This window comes from Anopheles aquasalis, chromosome 3 (genome assembly GCF_943734665.1).
Source record: "Anopheles aquasalis chromosome 3, idAnoAquaMG_Q_19, whole genome shotgun sequence".
NCBI lineage: Eukaryota > Metazoa > Arthropoda > Insecta > Diptera > Culicidae > Anopheles > Anopheles aquasalis.
The window spans coordinates 62,711,613-62,732,724 of record NC_064878.1 but is presented as its reverse complement, the minus strand read 5'-3'; the positions used below and the strand labels follow the sequence as shown (position 1 = coordinate 62,732,724).

Genomic DNA, 21,112 nt, shown 5'->3' with positions numbered 1-21,112 from the left:
AGGAAGGTGTCAAACCAGGCAAGCTATTCCGCTGAATGGTGCGCTCACATTACGTGGCAGCACATGTGGCGTTGCCTGGCACCGTTACCATGGCTACAGCCAACGAAAGAGCCTTCCGAGATTGACGTTTGCATAAAATATGGCCAACCGGAGCAACACAACAGTAGAACCTCATAAAACAATTGACAACGAAAATGGAGTCCTTGCCACGCCGGTTCATAAAACGATGCAATGGAACCATTCGCGCACGTTGGCTTTATGAGGGACGGTGGTGTTTCGGAAAAAACAGCTCAGGTGGTTTGATGTCATTGCATTAATGGAAAATTGATTCATGAAAACATGGAAATATGCTCACGAAAATGGCAGCGGCGTTGTGGTTTTTTTTTTTCTGTGGATACGGCGGTCGAATCCATTTCAATTATGGTCATTTTGAATTTAAGATGTCCGTATCGTCCTCGATGGATGTAAATGTGTTTTCAGACTGTTTCCCGCGAACGCTGGATCACTTGGTCGAGGTTGTGGTTCAGCCATTAGGTCAGTTTACAAAACAGAACCACCATAAAGCGTGTCCGAGGCGACCGAACTGGTATTTTGGTTCCGGTGGTAGCTGGTGGCCTAATGATAGCCTCGGAATCTTGTTGTTATACACTCCTCTAAACGATGTGGGCGTCGTAGAAGGTATTACCAACGTGTTGGTCGAGCCACAATGAAGCTATCAATTTGGCATTGCCAGAAATGGAGGGAAAATTATAGTTTTGGTAATCCAAACGAAATCCTCCTAGATGAGCTAACCTTAAACTGTACCCAAAGTGTTTAAAAACAAAGGAAAAAATCGAAGCGAATGAATATCAACCAGCAGAACGATGAATTGGTAATCAAACTCGATACTATTCACGACGATGGATAAATTAAAATTCGCGTCAGCTGTCGCCAGTGCGAAACGAGCTGGCATACTGGTTTTGGCGCCATATCTTCGAGGTCAACGTAGGTTCAGTGACTTTCAATTAGTTTGCACATCGATCCCACCATCGAGCAGTATCGGAGGCCTTAAAACCAATATTTTTCGTTGTTTTTTTAAGCTCAACATTTCAATGTCACCGTACGTCTATCGCATGCATAATTGGGCTGTGTGCCGTCGCTGGCTCCCGTGATGCTCCCGTTAACGAAGACACCAACGAAAGGGAAGGTGGAAGGTGAGGAGGAAGCAACATTACAAACGGGGTGGTAAAAGAGAATCATAAAATAATATAAATTCAAATGAAATCGTCATTTTTTGGATAACGCGACTGGACCCGATCCGGACACGATCGTTATACCCAGTGCGCTGGGGAAGGGCCATCGGAGAAGATACGGCCAAGAATATGGGGATTATAATTTGAATAAATTACCAAGCCTACCGTCCAGGATACTGTGCGAACGGAAGACGCGCTTCCGCATGCGGCCGTTTTTCACCCTCCAGTAGCTCGATCGTTAGTGAACCAGCGCCTGCCACCATATCGGCCTCAAGAGGTCGAAGAGGAATGGTGGCCTTCCGTTGTAGACGGGGGAGTATTTCCGTTTATTTCTTTTTCTTCACATTTAGCTAAGTGAAACAAACGACACCGGGCCGCTCCTCGGTTCGTGTTGATTAGTAATTGGGTCAAGGTGGATTACGAATACTCCTCTCGCATTAAAGTAGCCTTCGGTTTAAGGTGCTTTGCTAAGGTTACCTTAGGTATCCTCACCATCAGTTTACGTGCGTGAGAGGAGCCATTTTACAAAGTTTCATTTAAAATTAACATTTATTTAAAGACACAGACAACCTTTTATGGATGTATGGAATGGAAATTCATGCGAATGAATCGTCGCAACAGCAGCAGCGTCTCCTGTTCCGATACAGGACATCAAACCGGCCAGTATCATGTTTCGTTGCAGGCTTCGCGACCTACAATAATAGACACTGGCTGTGGCTGTCGAATCGAAATGAGCAAAGTTTTTAAATTAAAATCCAGCCTTTTTCATCCAGCGGCGAAGGACAAGCAGCAGCAAGACAATCATGGCTTTCGCATGAGTCGCACTTGCAAATTGACACGCCGGTGGAGCTCAGTTCACGACGGCTCATCCCCAAGGTCGGCTATCCGGCTCGGGAAAAATGTTTAAAGACAATACTCATTCCTCTTTAAGCCGGCTCCTCCGCTCCGTTCGAGGAATGTCGAGATGCAAACGATAAAGGATCCACGAGAAAGATGAGCCTATTAAACCGTGGCTTTTCCCATGCTTTGCGCTATTTGTTTCGCAATCGTCTTAATGAGAGAAATGGAATATTCCTCCCCCCTGCCTACCCCAAGGACCCTTGTTTAATGAGCCAAGCGAGCGGATGGTTGACTAGAAAATCGATTCCATCAACGAGCACCGGCAAAACAAACGGCCTTTACGACGCCACGATATTTAGCCGAAATACTTAAGACCATAACTGATGTGTCTAGCTCGCACCACCGACATTAGCTAAGCGATATGAAGCTAATCGAAAGTGACTTAACACAATTTACCAGAGTTTAACGGAGCGCACTGCTCCTTCTCCATGACCTTGGTACGACCTCGCGAAATCACACAAAAACCAAAGCTGGTGACAGCATAAACAACTCATAATGAAATTGGTAAATGTTCATCTTCAGCCATTTGTTGCCGGGGTCGTCTATCGCACGACGGCCACCGGGAGATGCTACACAATGTTGACCGGCACGGTGGTGTTGTGCTGTAAACAACCGAAGAACCATTCCCGCGAGGGTGGTCCACGAGATTGCCATCTAAGTAGTCCGGCGGACTGGATGATTGAGCGAAACTGCCAGCTAAGATGCAGCGCGATTCAAAATGGCGCAAGTGTTCGCTCATTTGCTTAGGGTTCCTGAGCGCTGGAAATCCCGTTTCCAGTTCGCGCGGAGAAGTAAACAGTAGCTGCACAATTAATAGCTAATGTCATCGTGGAAAAATGGAATGTTTTCGCTGTGTTCGCGCATTAGGAGGATGTAAATATTTAGTTTTTGAATTGCAGAGCCAGACTTTGTTGCAGTGATGATGGTAAGCACTCGCCCGCTCAAACTGTGTAACAATGTATCAGTCCTCATTAAATATCCATTTAATTAAATCCTTTTCATGGAAAGTGCATCCGCTGCTCGAACATAAGTGTGCAGTCGATAAGAGCCGAAAAACGACCACACCAACCACGCGGTGACGTAATGTGCGAATGTGTAAATTAATCAAGATTGACACAGCAAACTCATTAATCACCATGCGCTGTGTCAGGTATCACACACTCGCGCATTATCCACGTGTATCATTCACCGTTCCGCTAATGTCGGTCGCGCTTTTCCGTTTGTCATTTCCATCACAGCCGGACGCGCGCGCGCGCCAAAGCTGGAAATGAGCTACGTTTCCTGTGTGGTTACCGGGAACGCAGCCATCTCGAGCCCATCCGTTCTGGGGAGCGCCTTTTGATGACAGTAAATCATGCACATCGACACCATCGAATGCGTGGCGTGACTGGTGGTGGATTGAGTGGAAGGAAATCCTGGATTACTCCAGACGCACGGAATGGTCCGTCGATTATCCGCCAAGCGGCCAAGTCAATCGATGATGAAGGCGAGATTAAGCGACACGGATATTGACTGTTCACGGGGGCATTAAAGCGTAAATAATGAGCTTCCTGGAAGCGGTGGACGGCGCATCTTGGGCTGCCATCTCGTAGATTATAATTCAACCTCTTCCCAAAAAATGGGTTGCGCCGTTAACTAAGAACCAGCAAGCCAAGAGTCACCACAGCGATGGAGGATGATGATGACGGTGTCGGTTTGCGATGGGTGTCGTGTCAGATATGTGTCATCGTCCTGGACTTGAAGCGAGCTGTCCATCAAACGGGATGGGTTCCGGGTGTACAACATATCCTTCTCCATCGGAGCGTTCGGACATTGTTTTGTCTAAAACCGGCTCCCTGCGGACACGGGAAAACCACATTCCCATCCAGTTGCCCATCATCTTCCTTCACTGCCCACCCGATTCTCTGGTCGGTTTTCTGGCGTTGATTGAGTTTATGGTCATGGATGGTTGTCGTCGTCGTCGTCGTCGTCGTCCTACGGTCGCATCATGCCACTCCGATCCATGCCGTGGTGCCGTGTAATGAAGTGTACGGTAACAAAACACTCCACTCGTCCACAGCTTCCTGATGTTGCGCCGGGAAGTACGTACGAAGTCCGTAGGTGTTGTTTGCACTTCCGCCATCTTCTCCAGCCTTTCTTCGGTATTCTATTCTCCCAATAAACGTCATCACGTTGGGGCCATTGGGTCGCCGCCTCCTTCGATGACACAACAGAGCTGACAGAGAGACAAAGAGAGAGAGAGAGAGAGAGAGAGAGAGAGAGAGAGAGAGCGAGAGCATCTTGACGGAGACTAAGACGATCGGAAAATGGAGGCTGTCCATCGAGCACTTTTCCGGGCCAATGGACCCCCATCTGATGGCATCCTCACACACTCCCAGACACTGCGGCCATGTGTAACCGAACACCGAACCATCTTGAACGTAGCCATTTCGGGAAAAAGGGATGCCAAATGGGAATGTCAATTTGTCTCGTCACCGGCAAAAGCGGGAACAGACAGGGCAAACGGGTCGGTCTGCCCACGCGATGACCTCTCAACAGCCTCGCTCCACTTTCTTCGTTTCGCATGCAAACCCCCAGCTTCATCCCTTTCCATTTTATCATGTGTGTCGGTTTGGTTTCTTCTTCTCTGAAGTGACTGTCGGTGAGGGCAAGTGGTTTGGCTTACCGCAGTCCTCATCCTTGTGCCAGGACGTAGAAGACGTAGACGTATGCAACAGCTGGCGCTGGACCGTGGGAGGTGGCGGTTGCTTCAAGATTGATCTTCCCTTTGTGCCTTCGGTGTTCGATGGGATGTTTGGCATCTGGCATCTTTATTGGGGGGGAAAGGGACAGGATACACGTGCGACGGGGACATCGCGACACAGACGCTCCACAGACGCTTTACAGCCGCTCGATTATTGGTTTAACCACTTCAACTTCCCTTGACCCTGGCTCGCAGACCAGCCAACCAGTCAGCCAGCCAGTGTTCGGTCGATTTCGGGTGACAAATCGTGCTGTTGATCTTGCGGAATAGACTCGCTACGTGACGGTGAAACTAATAAGCGGCGATTGGGATGTTATTTGTCCCCCGGGATTCGTGCAAGTTCGTCCACCATTCTTATGAGTATTTGAATATTGTTGCAACGCAAACGTAAGCGCGTGCTGCATTCAAGTGTTCTTCAGGAAAAGTAGAAACAAGAAGCACAGGGTCATTAGCTACGAGAGCCATTAGCTTACATCGAAGCATTCATGTCGAGCGTAATGAGCCCATCAAGATACAGGACATGCCGCTAGCCATCGGTTGCACACAATACGGTAAGAAACCAAAGAATTTAATTAACCATCACAATGCCATCCGAGAGTTCCATCGTGGTGCGCACATCACCGGGACCCAGTTGCGTTGTGGCATCATAGTCATGCTGGTCAGGATTATGCTTCGATATGTTCGCTGTCACTGGAATCATTCTAAATAATGAGCTATTCCGGATGGGCGAACATGTCGTCGCTGTTCATCAAAGGATTCTCGGCACTAATGGGGACATACAGACAGACAACGGCACACGAGTACGCGTGCTATCAATTAGCGACAGTTCGTATCGTGTTTCTTTAATTATTCCGCGCTGCTTGCTTGTTCGCATCATTAGGACTGTTACCGGCGAATCGTCCATTAATTGGATGTTATTGATTTGGTTTCAATGTATTCACTCAATGTTCGAATAGTTTATGCGCTTTCTAAGGGATTTTCTAATGACTTATTTGACATCTCGTTTGATAAATTTTCAAAAAGATTTTCGCTTAACATTCGAAATCTAGCTTTCTGTATTATCTCCTGGTAAATTCCTCTATTAACATCTCGAGAGAATGTTAACTGCGGATGCCATACACATTCTAATCTAACTATCAGAACAGCTACTCACCATGCCACTGTGACCATTGGATGGATGAAAATTTAATTTCCTGTCCCAAAATGCCATCGAACACCATTCGGAGACGAAACAAAATATTTTCAGCGATGGTATCGGCAATGCCCATTGCCAATCGGTGCCGCACTTGGAAATGAGCTTCATCAGAATGGCAACTGGCATTGATGCATCAAGTAAACACTGACTTTGTCCGCAAGGTGTGGACTTCCTCTCGATCGCATAATGCACTCCCACTTGCGCATTGTGCATAGAACAGGAAAGGGTGGGGGATGGTGTCCAAAAATAGCACGACTCAGTGTCGAAATGATGGCGCTCGCAGCGCATCCAGTCTTCCAACATCCGAGAATGGCGTGTCCAGTCCGTCAGCCCAGTTGGTGTCGCTGTTTGGCGCGTATCCGGTATCGGCCACTGGAATGATGAAATTAAATTTCCTTCCATTACTTCCGGCTCACCGGTTACCGGGTGCTGAGTTGTTGATGTGCAGGACATGTGACTGGATACGGTTGGAACGTTTGTTTCGCCGTGGCGTTTGCGCCAAAGTGCCAATGCGGTTCAGTTCAGATTGCACACTATTTTGGGGCGTTTGTGTTCAGGGGAAGGAAGTTGATCTCAATTTCACTCTTAATTAGAGAGTTGGGGTGTATTTGCACCCCCCTTTTTGCTGCTATTACATCCTAATGGAGCTCAGGAAGTAATAGCACAGCAATTATATGGTTCACCGGAATCAGGCCAATCGTATCTTGGTGACTGTTTCCTTGTGAACTTGTGATCTCCCCTAAGGCGGGATGGTTTTGTGGGGTTTGATGGACTGCAAATGGAAGTTCCTTTTTCATTACATTGATGGTAATAAATAGGGCTTAGTTACAAGGACATTTTGTGGCTTTTCTTGTATTCAGACATGCTCCAACTTATCATAAAACATAAAACTCTAACAGTATTTATCAATATAATCAAGACAGTCCATCGCGCATCTACGAAACACTTGTTGATGGTTCAATCCAATTAGGAAAAAGATTGAATTACTTACAAAGTTAGTTGAGTTACAGAAATTCTAATCTATGCGGCCTAACCAACACTAATAGTTTAGTTTAGTGTAGTTCCGACCAGCTGTTATCCTTCCTGGAAAAGGACGTGTGATTTAATTTGTAGAACTTTTCCTATCCCTTCCCTGAGGCCAGTAGTGCCTTTTAATTGGGTTTTGTAATTCATTTCAGCTAAACAACCAATCATCCTGACCGATCTCGTGCTGATAGGCAAATCAAATTGCTTGGCCAATTGAATCTCTCGCCAAAAACAGACTCGCAGGGCCCATCGTGACCTATCGCCGCAGGAATAAGATGTTGTCTATGAGCCCCCCTGCAAGCCACACTCGGTATGCCACAAGCAGCCGCGGCGATGGCGATGGCCCTTTTTGAACACACCATCCGTGGTAGACCCCCCGAGGGCAGTAATGGGTTTCAATATTGGAAAAGTTTCTCTCGCCTTTCCGCGACCGGTTAGCCTAGCGGGTATGCAGATCAATCCCGAGTCTTTCCGAAGATTGGATGCCCTTTGCCCCTTTATTTAAGGGTTGGTGAAAGGAGCAATTAGCTGCGAAGCCGGAAAGTTCCCCCAAAAACAAACCAACCAATATTTGAACGTGCAGCTTCAAATGAAATTTCAATAAAGTCGAGTCTTGTCCCGCTATTATACTTGGATTAATTGGAGCAGAAAGTTAAACGAAGATGTCCTCCGCGGGCTTGACTTTAAGCCTTTTTGCTCGCTCCCAATCAGTGACTTTAACATCGAATTCATCATCGATACGGGCGCCGTGTCGACGGAAATGGCACTTTGCGCGAATCGCGATGCAAAACACCTTGGGTCTGTCCTCCGTTTCGTGAAAGTTGCATAATTTGGACAGCATTTCGCTGCGTGCGGCCATCCACCTGACTAGCAAATGAGGCGGAAGTTGAACGTGCGCTGGCTCGCGAGTGATTCGCGTGCTTGAAGGTGTTTGCTAACCCGTCGCAACCGTCGCTGCGACGTGCACTGTCAATGGACTGGTGCGCTGTCTGTCGGTTCCAGGTTCCTTCGTTTGTTTGAGCATAGTTTTTGGGTATAAAACGGAACGGCTGGACTGAGTAGCATCCTCGAGAAGCCAGCCAACCAGCCAAGCAGCCAACCAGGAGCTTTGCGAAAGGAAACGATAATTCATGCAAATGTACACCGCCAGCAGTCTTCGCTGCCTCTCTCTCTCTCTTGGTATGGTTGGTTGGTTATCGGGCTGGTTTTGCTGCCGTTAACGAACTTTCTGGAGAAGTTTGTGGCGCCAACGCTAACCAACTGACGCAACAGGGCGTTGAAGCAGCAGAAGCAGCGGCAGCAGCATTGTGTTTGGTTAGTGAACTGCAGCACCTCGAGAGAAAGAGAATGCCGTGTGGTTGGACGTATTAGTTGGCCAGTGTTGGCAGCCAAGTTAGTTACTACAAGATTTTTGCCTGAATGCATTACGTTTGTGTTTTACATTACTTGGGGGAAGGTTGAAAATCTTGCAAACGTTTCATTTTTTATGCGTTTGCAGAAGCATCACTGTTTAAGGTAGCAATCATACTATCGTTGTTGAAGGTTCCACATGAGCATAATTTTACTCGTCGTGCAGTCACTTTAAATTGAAATAAGCACTTCTCGTCCTCTACCACATCGAAGCGTGCAAAGCGCTAATGAAAGTGTGTGATGAAGCTGCTGCTGCCCCGGACTGGACAGGACTCTGTTTGCCAACTGATTAATGCCTCACCTGGTCCTGTTCGGTGTTCCGGAGTACCGATCCCCGGAAGTTTATGCATGTAGCGCAATAAGCGCTTTCGCCAGAGGCCGCGCATCCTCGCACCATCATTGGCACATGTGTATGTTCCGGATGGCGGAAATTTCGCATTTCCTCGTAGTGCACCGTTTCCGGTGCACCTGGCTCCCTGGTTTACGGTCTCTCTCTCTCTCTCATTCAATCGCCTGATTCTGACAACCCATTTCGCACCGGAGTGTGGCCTAATTTCCTGGACGCACGCATGGACGAAGCGTTTCCGTTATCCGTAGCTTAAGCGGGGACATCATTACGGTGCGTCGAGGCGTGCCTTTAGTTGGGCTTTAATTGGAAGCTATTTTGTGTTCATGCTGAAGCATTGCTGGTGGTTTGAGGCATTCATTCTGCTCTGCAGATAATTCAAAAGAGCTATAAAACATAATATGATGAAGGATCACCATCTTATATGTTAAAATATTGGTATGAGAATTTATAAAAGAATATTTCCACACTGATAGAACGGTTTAGACGCTGTTACTGTACTGTCATTCCACTTCAACCATGCTGCTCGCCTGTTGGCTGCCCTTTTGTGAAGCATAACCCGATTAATGTGCGAGAAAGTGTTTTAATAATGCAACATAAATCAGAACTGCTGGCCCCTGTCGGCCGTCATTCATCATCTGTTTAGCTTCTTGGAAGGCCGCTCAAGTGCGCAAATTTGTTTTCTCCCCCGGATACGCTTTGCACACGGTCCTCGATGTGGCCGGGCATTTCTTGAGCCTTGACAGCTACCCAACCCCCAACCCCATGATTGCGGCAGTCTTTCACTTTAGCCACGACGCCATCCAACAGCTTTGAGCTCAATTTTCTGTCTCATTTTGTGCGCGGATGATGTTATGGCAGATCGGAGAGCAGAGCCCTCGGCGTCATCATCAGCCCAACCCAAACAACGGAAGAAAGGAAGGAGAAAAAGGACCAAGGATATCATGTCCTGATATTGAAATCAGACTTCTTGCTAGCTTTCGCTTCCGGCGGCGACTGTAAGGACACTCCTCAGGGGGGATCATAGTGATGTTGATGCATCTTCTGCATGCATTTTTCTCACTCTTCGTACTGTACCTCAAGGTCCCAGCTCTGGTGTACCTGCTGCACAGGACGTCACTCATTACTATGTCAAGTAATTGCAGCTCCTTTCAAGCTGGGCCAGAGATGAATTCCAGGAAGAACGATGAAATCAGTGATCCCTCTTGATGTTTATAGTCCGGATAAATTTGATAATGTGTAAGTGATGTGTCTGGCGGGAGAATCTCTGTTGCATTGCAATCCTAAGATCCGACTCGTCCCAAGTGATCCTCAAATGGCCCTCTTCTCTTCAAATCTGCATCAAATTAAAGCCGACATATGCATTCCGGTGGAAAATTAAATTTTGCCACTAACGCGAGACAAACGCGTCATCAGCAACGGTCTCATTACCCTCACCCTCGGCAATCAACGAACGTGCCGTACGTGTTTTACAACATAAATGAGCCTCACCAACTTATGCATACACCGCCTGTCCACAGCAGACTGTCTGTTTGTCTTGCCCGTGACGGAGATTCCTTGTCCTCGGTGGCGTCGTCGTCCGTCGGGTTGGTGTGGATTGTTTGTCGTAAAATTTATCTCAAACTTTACGTACCATCTCCGACCGTGACACTAACTAGGGCCCTGGAAGTGAAGCTGAGGATTCTAGAGACCGCCGCGGAGACAGCAAGCGACGCCAACTCGGATGATAAACTTTCACGCGTTCACAGTTTAAAGTAAATCAAATAGCCCAAGAAAGTGAAAGCATAAATGGATGTCAAGAGAAGGCAAGGTGGTTAAAGTAGGCAATGACGATTGAAAGGAGGAACAAATGATGTGAAGCGGTCTTCATCTTCAGATGAACTGCGTTGTCGATCTTTAACATTTAACAAATAAATCGACAAACAACTCAAACTATAGTAAATCATACACTTTTTTTCAACATTTTACTGTGAAAAGTTTTTTTTGTGAATTTATGCTCAACATGCTTCTAGCTTAAATCCCCTCGACGGACAACCAATTTAACGAGCGCTAAAGCATGCGAAGAAACATCGTCAACTTCATCTGGAATGCCCCAAAAAGCGATAACAACAAAGGCAAACGCGACAGTACAGCGTGACTGGGAGGAGCAGCTGCGGGATTCCGGCTACCACCGGCACCACCATCGACATCCGGTTTCACACATTTCGGGCCAAAGAGCTAGGCCATATGCCATCTGCTGCCACTACCATCCGGCGGGGGCAGCAACTTCCTTTGCTTCTCGTGCTCATTGTTTTCCCTTTCGGGTGTCCATAGGCGAATGGATGCGGAAATGATGTGAAGGATATTGGCCCCGGAATGGTGACAAGGAAGAAAGTAACATTAAATGTGAAGAACGAGATGTGGTATGCGTACGGTGTGCTCCAATAGGCCTTCACGGTCTACTGGAATGCCGAGCACCACCCACCACCACCACCACCGTCGCCATCTTCCCTGGGGATGGCGATTCAGCGAAGCAGAAAATGTGGAAAAGCAAAAGCATACCAATTGTGAAAATGGTATGCTTTTCAGTTTTGCTATTTTTGCCTTTGTGCACTCCGGCAAACGGGGCCCGTCTTGATCATGGTAATGACCATCCCTGGAGCAAACCGCACCATGGGAGATCGTCTCGGAGAATGTGTTACGATTATGTCAACGAGCTCCCTACAGCTTAAAGTCGGATGGCGCGTTTCTATCCTGTGTTCAAGGCATTCAATACTTCAACAATAAAATGGTGCAAGCATGGAACCGATTTCATTTACCAGCCCGCAATATCTCGTTATGCCGCGCAACGGGGAACCATTTTGTGGAGAAGCTACCGTTAAACGTTTTACTGAAAACAGAGCACCGTTCGTTCGTTCTCGGAAAAATAGAAATTGATTAGGTTATGGGCCCCCGGTGGAGCTTAAGAAAAATGACAATTACTCTTCCCTTCCCGTACGGACGTGATTGACACATTTGCACATTGTTCCCTTCCCCCTCACCGAAGCGAGCGACCAGGAATTCAATCACTTTTCGGGGGGATAATAATCGATAAAAATACCCGGTCCGCTTCGAGCTTTCGAGTGACATCGTGCCGCCTGTGTAGGAAAATCACATTTTCGTTTAAGATTACTTTTTTGGGCAACCATCCAAGCGCAAGCTGACGGTGTGTTGATTGAAGGGAAAATGGTCTTCATAATTTACATTCACCTCGACGAAAATGATGGCACACCTCTCTGAGCGCACGCACGAAGGACGTTCCAGAAAAGGATAAGCTGTTACGGGGAAATGGGGCGGATCAGATTTAACCTGCATAAGAAATGGTTCTTAGGTGAGGCGAGGGTTTCGTGTTCGTAAAAAGCAGCAACCTGCAAACGCCCTGGCCTGGTCTTTATGGGCTGTCTAACGGGTAGCATGCGCGTGGCTAATTCCATTCTGAAATGATAATGAGAAATGGAAACACAATAATGTGCCGAGGTGGATGGAAGGTTAAAGCCCAAATGAAAAGCGTCCCCCCACTGGGATGTTCTGACTAGTGGGAGCAGGACTTTTATCACATTTTCATGCCTTTCGCAACTCAGAGAGGGATTGTAGGAAATTATGATTTTTGTATGCAACAGATAATTTTCATGCATTTTCGATCGTTTATCGAAACGGAAGTTACTAACACGAACACGAAAATTATCAAGAACATGAGTATTCGAGTTGAGAAAAGGTTTTACTTGTATTTTGCGTGCATAGTAAATAAGAATAAATCCTTTTTTACTTAAATCCCGCACCGATTTCACACAAAACAGCTGAAAAATGCCTTGGGAAATGCCGTTGAAACCATCTATGTGCTCGCATATGCGCCGGAAAATATCCAACACCACACTCTCTTCCTTTAGGATGTTAATAACTCATTAACATTTTCAAAGAACAAGTTTGCGGCAACATTAATCCTCTTATGAAACTGTGTGTTCCTCATCCAATATCCTTTCAACAATGGCCTACCAATAAAAAGCAGGGAGAGGCAGTACAGAACGGGATGGTGCGTGGAGTTGCAAAGTATGATTAACGGAACTCATTATCGCTGATTTGGCTTCAAGCGGTGCAACCATTGTTTGCTGCTCAAAATGGATCCAACCAGTTTCGTAAGCCGTTTCGGGAGACTGGCGCAAAGAAATTGATTCGAATTTATGGGGCTTTCATCATTTATCTGCTCGTATCTTGTCATCTTGAGGCATGTTTAGACTATAAACCGGTATAAAAAATGTTAGTAAATATCTAATATTAACAGGTGTAGCGCTGTAATACTAACGCAGAGTTATTTTTATCAAATCAGAAACCATCTCTTGATGTGAACAATTTACATAAATTATGTGCGTGTTGGCAAGCATAAAGGACTATTAACTTTCCCTCTCTATCGATCGATCTATTGATCTTCCTAAGCGGTAATACTCGATTACGTCTGTTCACTTTCACTGCTTATCCTGGCGTTTTTACTGAATTGAAATCCTTTTTCCCCAGGGTAACGGTTTCCCCTCCCTTTTTAAGCCGCAGAGCTCACCCAAACAGCTCCAGCAAAGCTCATCAACCCTTACGCCGTCCAGTGGATTATATTGTGTTCTTCGCTGGCGAGTTTCGCGAGGAAAGCTGGCAAACTATCACCAACCGGCGTCCTCTTACTTGCACTAGCTTACCGGCCAGTGTAAGCGATAATCTGGATCAAATCGGATTATTGTCGAGTCCAATCAGGTCCCTGCGGTTCGTGTCGGTGGTTCTGAGCCAATCGATTGGCGAAAGGGTTCTCTTCTTGTGCATAAAAAAATCGAGCTAGCCATCTGATTATCATTGGCTTCATAATATTAGAATCTCTGCGAGTGTGCCAGTGTCAGATTGGCGGCGATGGTACTTCATTGCTCAGTTTGCTACTTATGCTGCCTCTTTGTTTCGCTTTTGATGAGTTTTCCAACAAACCATGAATTGTTCTACGGATTCTGCACACTCGCTAGCCCTAAAAATTGTTGCGTAATACTTTTAATCAATAATGCGTCTCTTAATCACTCCCTAAAAGGGTGGCACAGGATGGAAAGAGTATGCGACAATCTCCGGAAAATGCCACCTGGAAAAGCTTCTCTGCACCATTTTAATCATCCCGCTTCCCGCGAAGTGGCAGTTGGGTGGCTTCTACCGGGAATACCGGTGTACGCATTTACCAAGATAAATCGCGACCATCAACCACCCAACCAACCCTTCATCGCAGTCCCAGCAACCATATTTCCATAATTCTCGCGTTCCCGCGCACACGATAGGCATTTACCATTGAATGCCTTTTTAATTAACTAAAAATGCGTTTATAGCGCCCGCGAGAACGCGTGACTCCAGCTGGGACCTGGAACGCCCTCCCCGGGGGGCGAAGGGTTGCTGATGCTGATACCTCGAACCTGCAACGAGGTGCAAGGTGGAGTGATTGTTTAACCCTGAGCAGTAAGCCGGTAATGGCTGGAAGTCACTTTGCGGAATGAATTTATTTCGCATTCGCGAGGCAGTTGCATGGCAACGGTTTATACATCGGCAGCAATTATTTCTACAATTTTTTGCAAGATTATCAGCGAAAAAATATTTGATTTTGTGAAGCATTTCGTAAAATAGCTGTTGTTGTAGCACGTGCCCTTTTAAGGGATCCAGTTTTTCGATTTTTGGCAGATTTTTTAAGTTCAAAACTTGATCACAGTATGATCAAATCGGGTTCGTCGCTTAAACGGGCAAGTCTTTTGATTCGAACCAAAAACGGCACAATTTTGACGATTTGTTGGAAGAAAACTATCAACCTATACATGTTTTTGCAAATGCCATAATAAACTGCTACTTTTCAACTATTTTTGGTCGTATTTTGGGGACGATTTGTTAAAAACATCATCCAAAAATGATGCATTTTACGATTCATGCGTGGAACTTTAAAAATCTGTATCTTTGTTAGTTTTTCTTCGATTGATCCCAACATTTTGCACAATATTCTTAAAAGGATCAACATTCACGGTAAAATGTAAAAACTATATGCCACTAACAAAATTTAAATAGCTTATACCTCGAAAGCCTCGAATCATTAAATGAACTGCCTTTCCGTGTGCCTTGTCGCTGCTTCTATAATAGGCAATGGCTTCAAACGTTCAAGGCCGGGATCCCTCTCTCTCTCTCTCTCGCTTTGGGGGCTTCCAATAAAGGCTCCCCTTAGACAATGCCTAAGCACAACTATCGTTTAAAGAACCTCCCCACAGCTGTGCTTAGAACAAGCACATTAAGGGCAACGTATGACGTGATCTTTTTAATTCTACCCATTGACGAGGCACCCTAACCGACCAGCTCGCACCAGCCTTCCGCGATTGGCGATCGCTGACGTGAACGCTAGAATGTGGTTTCGCTCGGAACCACGATTCATGCGTTCTACTTGCACTTCTCACTCCTCTCGTTTCCCTTCTTCTTTTCTTCTCATTTTTAGATGCGAGTTTGCGTCGTCGAATACGGACACGTACCTGACGGTGCATTGGTTATTCATGGCTCTTGGCCACCTCCACGGTGGGTGGAATCTGTGAGAGAACCGGCTCACCGGCGTGGTACCGTACCGGTGCTGGCAGCTGACGGAAGCCAGTGAGCTGCTGGATGCCTGGTCTGGCGATAATTCTTGTCTCAGAAGCGCAAACGGTCCGCGATGCGATTGATCGACATTCACTTGATCGATCTCAGGGACGGCTACAGCCAGTCGCGAAACCTCCGACCTACCCCGGATCGTAATTATGGGGTGCAATCGAGTTGGAGGAAGAGAGGGAGGAACCGAACCAACAACAGAACGCGTCACGCAAGGAAGTCAGTGTACGGTGAGAACCCGTCGAGTGCTGAACGAATGCATCGTAGATTTCCCTCCCACCGTCAGCCGTCAAGTGATAAGTGTGTACGCGCGGTCGCGATTTTGTGTTCCAGTTTCGGTGTGCGAACTCGTGATAACGTGGTCTATAGAAGCGTCCAACCTGACAACCTATCTCGGGACCGGGGTCGTCAATAATTCCAACCCCTGGTTGGACTGATGGATTGACGAAATGGAGAGCGACACGAATCAACGCGCACCGTCAAGTGGCGTAGGGATTCTGGAGGACAATTTTCGCGAAAACCAGAAATGGAAGCGATAAAGCGCCACCCTCGAATCGGCCTCCATTTTCGTGGAATCGTCTGGAACGGCATTCACAATTGAGAGCAATCCGTTCCATGCTTTGTTATGGCCCTTTTTTTTGTTGTTGTTTTCGTTCCCCCGTTTACAGCCCGGATGAAGAGCCGGAATGGCTTGAAGCAAAGCCCTTTTTGGGGTCTTTCGTTTTGATCCACCCTAAGCCGGCTACCTTTTCGACCGACGACCGTAGACCGCGAGGAAAGTAAAGTGGACCACGATCCTCCGATCTGTGGCCTTTCGGATTACGGTGAAGAGGCAGCAGCAAGTCTAAGTAGATTGTTAAAGGAAGCGCAAACAAAGAGAGAAAAGAAGGCGAAAAAAAGCTCGGTTATCGGCTCGAGCCTAGTGGCCGCGTGCGAATCGAAATGCTGTGGCCTGGCCCCGGGGCCGGTTCATGATACGCTCAATCAGTCGAGGACAACAAACTGTTCCGAAGAGTCTCTCCTTCACCCGGGAAACCCTTGGTACTGTAGTTCGTTTTTCCACTTCGCTTCACAGGCACACACATGTCAGAGGGCGGACATTTGTTATCCTAGCTTCGATCATGATCCCAACGAGATCCCAACAAGTGATGTGCCTCGCCTTGGAGTGTTTGCTGCAAAAGCAGTGCAAAGATTAATGTTTCGTCGAACGATAGGTGATAATTGCTTTCACAACACACCGCGTTTTTCACGTTTTTCCGGCATTTTCTTTTCCAGGCAGCACAAAGGAAGCATTACCGGCATCAGGGTCCATCTTGGAAGTGAAGTGAAACCGAGATTCGATTCGCGGCGTGAGAAAAGCCACCATAGTGAGGATAGCTTGCGTGTTTTTTGGTGAAAAGTGAATGAGTGAGTGAGTCGGCCTACTCAGATCTAGTTTCGCAATAATGAATTAATGATGGGTTTCCACTTCCGGTGGCGTGGTAAATCGTCCTCCTCTGTCCTCCGGTACAGCCGGTGGCGCTGTTTCCGTGCCTTCTTCCGCTAAGTCTCTTGGTGTTTTTTGGTGTCCTTGTTCTTCGTGGTGGCATGGTAGCTGTTCCTGTGAGATGAAACAAAACCCATCAAAAGGGAGTGTGCCAGAGGGCTAAAGTGTGTCCAGTGGCCTTGTTCCTTCGAACGAGGAGCGTTTTTGTGAAAGATAAGTGTCGCGTATATCGAAAGTGAGCCCTGGTTGGTGTTGTGTGTCCAGTTTGAAGGAAACGGAAGGCCCATCGGCTTGACGATCTTGAGAGAAAGAGAGAGATCCTACCGAGCGTGCAACCGCAAGCGTTTACCCCCTGGGGGGCTGGTTCATGTGGTTCACTGGTTACTGCTGTGGCGTGAAGGGAAGAGCACGCACGACAGCGGCCACCGAGGAGCGGTGCGACCGGTCGAAACCGGGGGCCGTGATGGGGTGCACACCGAGCATCCTGTCCAACGGTAGCAGCAACAATCAGCAGCAGCAGCAACAACAACAATCCCGCAAGGATAGCAGTGGCCTGTACGCGGGCAATGTGGCCGCTGCAGCCGCCGCCGCCGCCGCCGCCGCTAGTGGCAACGGAAGTAGTAGCCACGGCAACGAGTGTGGCGGAACGGGTGGGTCCGCCAACAACAACAAACTGGGCACCGTTAACCAGACGATGGTGAATGCAGGCTTCCCGGCACCGAAGGACGGTGGTACGGAAAAGGTAAGCAAACGATGACGATCCTTGAAAGGATCTTTTCTTGGACAGTATTCTCGGTCGGCATCTTGGTTTGGGTTGGGTTCGTTCCCTTTTTGATCCTTCGATAGATTATTCTTATTTCTAAGAATATCTCCTGTCCTTGGTATCTTGAGTCTATTTTCTGTCTGAATCTAATCATTCAATCTCGAAATGATGTTCCGTGACAACAATATTGGCATTCAAATGAATAGATATCTCCTCTCCGTAAATGAAATTAAAAATAATTTTTAAAAAACCAATGCTTGTGTAAAATCAGGAGACATACTACTAAATGTTGTATGTTATCGAACTCCCTGTGGAAATGTTATCCTACGATATCTCTCTAGAAACAATGACTCAACGAGAACCTCCTGGAAACCGTTCCAAACCATCCGTAAGCCATTTGATCTCCTTGCAAACGAGTCTCGCACCTTCTCTACTCCCACTTTCCCCGCAAAACACCGACCGGGACACCACGGGAAAGAAATGGAATCCCAAACGAAATCGAATTCCAATCCCAAATTGAGTCAAGACGTTGGGACACGTGGGACGGATAAAATCACGCCGCAAACATATTTATTCTGTACCTGTAAAAATGGAAATCAATCAGCAAAACATTCGGATACATGAGCAGCATCCCCGCCCGGGCGAGATCCGGTGCCACCCCGCCGGAAAGGAATTGAATTTCTTGCCGGAAAAGGAAATTATGATTATTTTTTTGGCCCCATTGTGTGGCTCCGGTACGTGCCGTTAAGGAACAGGAGGTTCCTCTGCGGTGAAGTGACGTGTTTGTACAAATTTAAACCAACCCAATGTAGAAGTGTAAGTGAATTCCTCGATCGTCTTTCTTTTTTTGGTTAAACTCACATGCCAGTCAAATTCCATTTATTGTGAGCTCTTGCTGACTCGAAATAGACGGGTAATTACATTTACCACGCTCCAGGGAGACCACTCGAAGTCGTGGAACGCGCGTGGCACCGCAGAAAAAAAAAGAGAGAAAAGAGGTTGCCGGCAAATCATCGAATCAAAATGATATTATTGCAAATTGTGTTCGTTTTGTGGTTCCGCTCACTCTATAGTCTGTTCTTTCTCCTTCTGCTTGCAGGAAAGTGCCGCAAAAAAGGACTCCATCGTGTCGATTACCGCCAGCGGGCACATCACGAGCTTTCCTATCGTTTCCGCCACCGTTCGACGACCGACTGCTGGAAGTAAGTAGCATGGGACCATTTTCTAGTGTTGAGCGTATTTTCATCTAGTTCCCTGGAAAAGCAATGAATCCTTGTTATTCCACGGCATTCCGAATTCATTCTCGATTAGATTGATGCTATTTTATGCCACCATCATTCGAAGAAATCTGATTTCTGTCGCTTGAATCTGCGTGCGAACGTAACTTACGCCCGAATGTATGCTATTCGCAGTACACGAAGGTGGAGCAGCCTGGTCGGGGAGGGGTTGATTCCGAAACACCACCCCACCTCGTGGGTATCAATTACGACTGCGGCGCAGTTTAGATAGCGGGCACTTTAAGCCACGCCACGGTCCCGCCGTGTCGCAGCATCTTCGTCTAACCGCACCGGGCGCAGAGACGTCACTCGTGGCTAGACAACACGTTGGTCGAGATTGTGCTGCGGTAAGCAGCAGCAGCAGGAGGCAGCCAAGTACCGTCGATAAACAACGTGCCATAAGAAACCGACGACGACCGACTGGTGGTGAATGTTTTTTTTTTCTGTTGACGACCTGGCTGTGCAGAAATCGGTCTCGAACTGACTTTCGTCGCAGTGTCACCAGCAGCACACAAACGGAGGCGCACAACAGTGCCAGTACCAGTGGTGCTGGTGCAGTTTCGGTCGACCGCTTCGACTCCTAATGGGGTTGGCTAATTAAAAGTGACGCTTCGCTAACGAGATGAAGCCAAACAGCGAGCGAGCGGCTGAGCAGTCGGTCACCACCGTCGATCGTCGTCTCGGTTGGCAGCTGTCGAACAAATTGATGTTCGCACATCCAAACAAACAATCACCAGGTCCCCCTCTTGCCCATCCCCAGGCACGCCGCTCTACGTGATCCAGCGTGACATGGACCGAGTGAGCGCAAAAGTGAGGGCATCTAGCTCTAGCAGTGACTGCAGTGCCAGCAGATATACCGATAATCAGATCAATATTCTGCAAATTAGCTAACCAATCATAAAGCTTTCCAGCCATGTGCACGGCACTGCATGGCCCATGGAAAACTGTCCACTTAGTTCGTTTTGTTAATGAAATCATCGATTGCTTGCTGTATTAATCTGTTTATTCCATGGAAACTGTTCTGGCGTCCATGATGCTGGATAAACGTCGTAAAATGGAACGTGACGTTGGCGCCGTTTTACAAGACATCAGCCGTAGCTGGACTGACTCTCCTCAAATTGATCTTTCCCTAAAAGGTTTCTCATCTACAATGGAAGGTTTTTTTTAAATGAAATTCACTGCTCTCAGATTAAGTACTCCGTTGACCCACTTCCAGTGGCCTCAAAGAGCTACAGGACATAAAAGCATCAAAAAGGAATACAAGAAATAGGATACAGACAAATCATCATGAAGCACAGATTGATCGATACCGGCAAGTATCATCTTCTAATGGTCTAGTCAACGAGTGAACTATCGTTCCATCTCCCGTGTACGCCATGGCTAGTGTTCGCCCACTTGTTGCCGCACCGAATAGTGGTGCACGCGCGCGGTGACGACGTCGATCCATCGTCATCATCAGCATCACCGTCCCATCCACCCTTGGTAGAGTGCGTTGCTGGAAACTGGAAACAAAAGGCCACCCTCTCATCTTCCCTCACGGACACCCCAAACCAGCGGCTCGGTTTGTTTGCAGTGCTGCGGCTTCTGCTGGCGACGCACATTTTTCCGCATCCGAGGCACGGCGAGGCGCTGCGCGATGTCGACGACACTATCGGTGTCGTGTATGACACATTTTCCAGTGTACCACCTCCCAGCCCCAAAAACCCACTCCCGCTTGGTCGCCACTGTTGTCCGCATTGTTTACGCCACTGTCAACAGAGCGAACATCACAGCAAACCGAAGCAGGCTGGTCGTGTGACGTACGTACAATGTGCGAGCGAGCGTGAGCATATCTCGCCATCCGAAGGAACGCACATAGATAAACAAACAAACCAGCGGCGAAAAAGTGTGATCTACCAACGAGGGGAATGGCGTTCGACCATCCATTTGGCCAGTACGCCAAGCAAACAGTACGAAGAGGAAGAAGAGAAAAAAATTAGGCCAACAGATTTTTATCAAAAACGATAATTACTGTCCGGAGAAGTATCACTTTTCGTGTTGCCATCGTGTTTTGCTTCCCTGTACTCGACTCGCTTCCACTGCCATATCT

General features: G+C 47.3%; 1 protein-coding gene across 4 annotated transcripts in view; it reads left to right on the top strand.

The window, feature by feature from the left end:
* The window catches only part of LOC126577598 (high affinity cAMP-specific and IBMX-insensitive 3',5'-cyclic phosphodiesterase 8), a 403,282-nt gene that overhangs the window by 302,537 nt on the left and 79,633 nt on the right, over window positions 1-21,112 (top strand). For 3 of the 4 annotated variants that reach the window (XM_050239355.1, XM_050239353.1, XM_050239354.1), the window contains exons 2-3: window positions 17,299-17,725; window positions 18,846-18,948. In XM_050239355.1, coding sequence (XP_050095312.1) covers window positions 17,351-17,725; window positions 18,846-18,948 — 478 coding nt within the window. In that variant the 5' untranslated portion in view covers window positions 17,299-17,350. Of the gene's footprint in view, window positions 1-17,291; window positions 17,726-18,845; window positions 18,949-21,112 lie in introns of those variants that run through there. The other variant, XM_050239358.1, reaches the window with a different exon arrangement.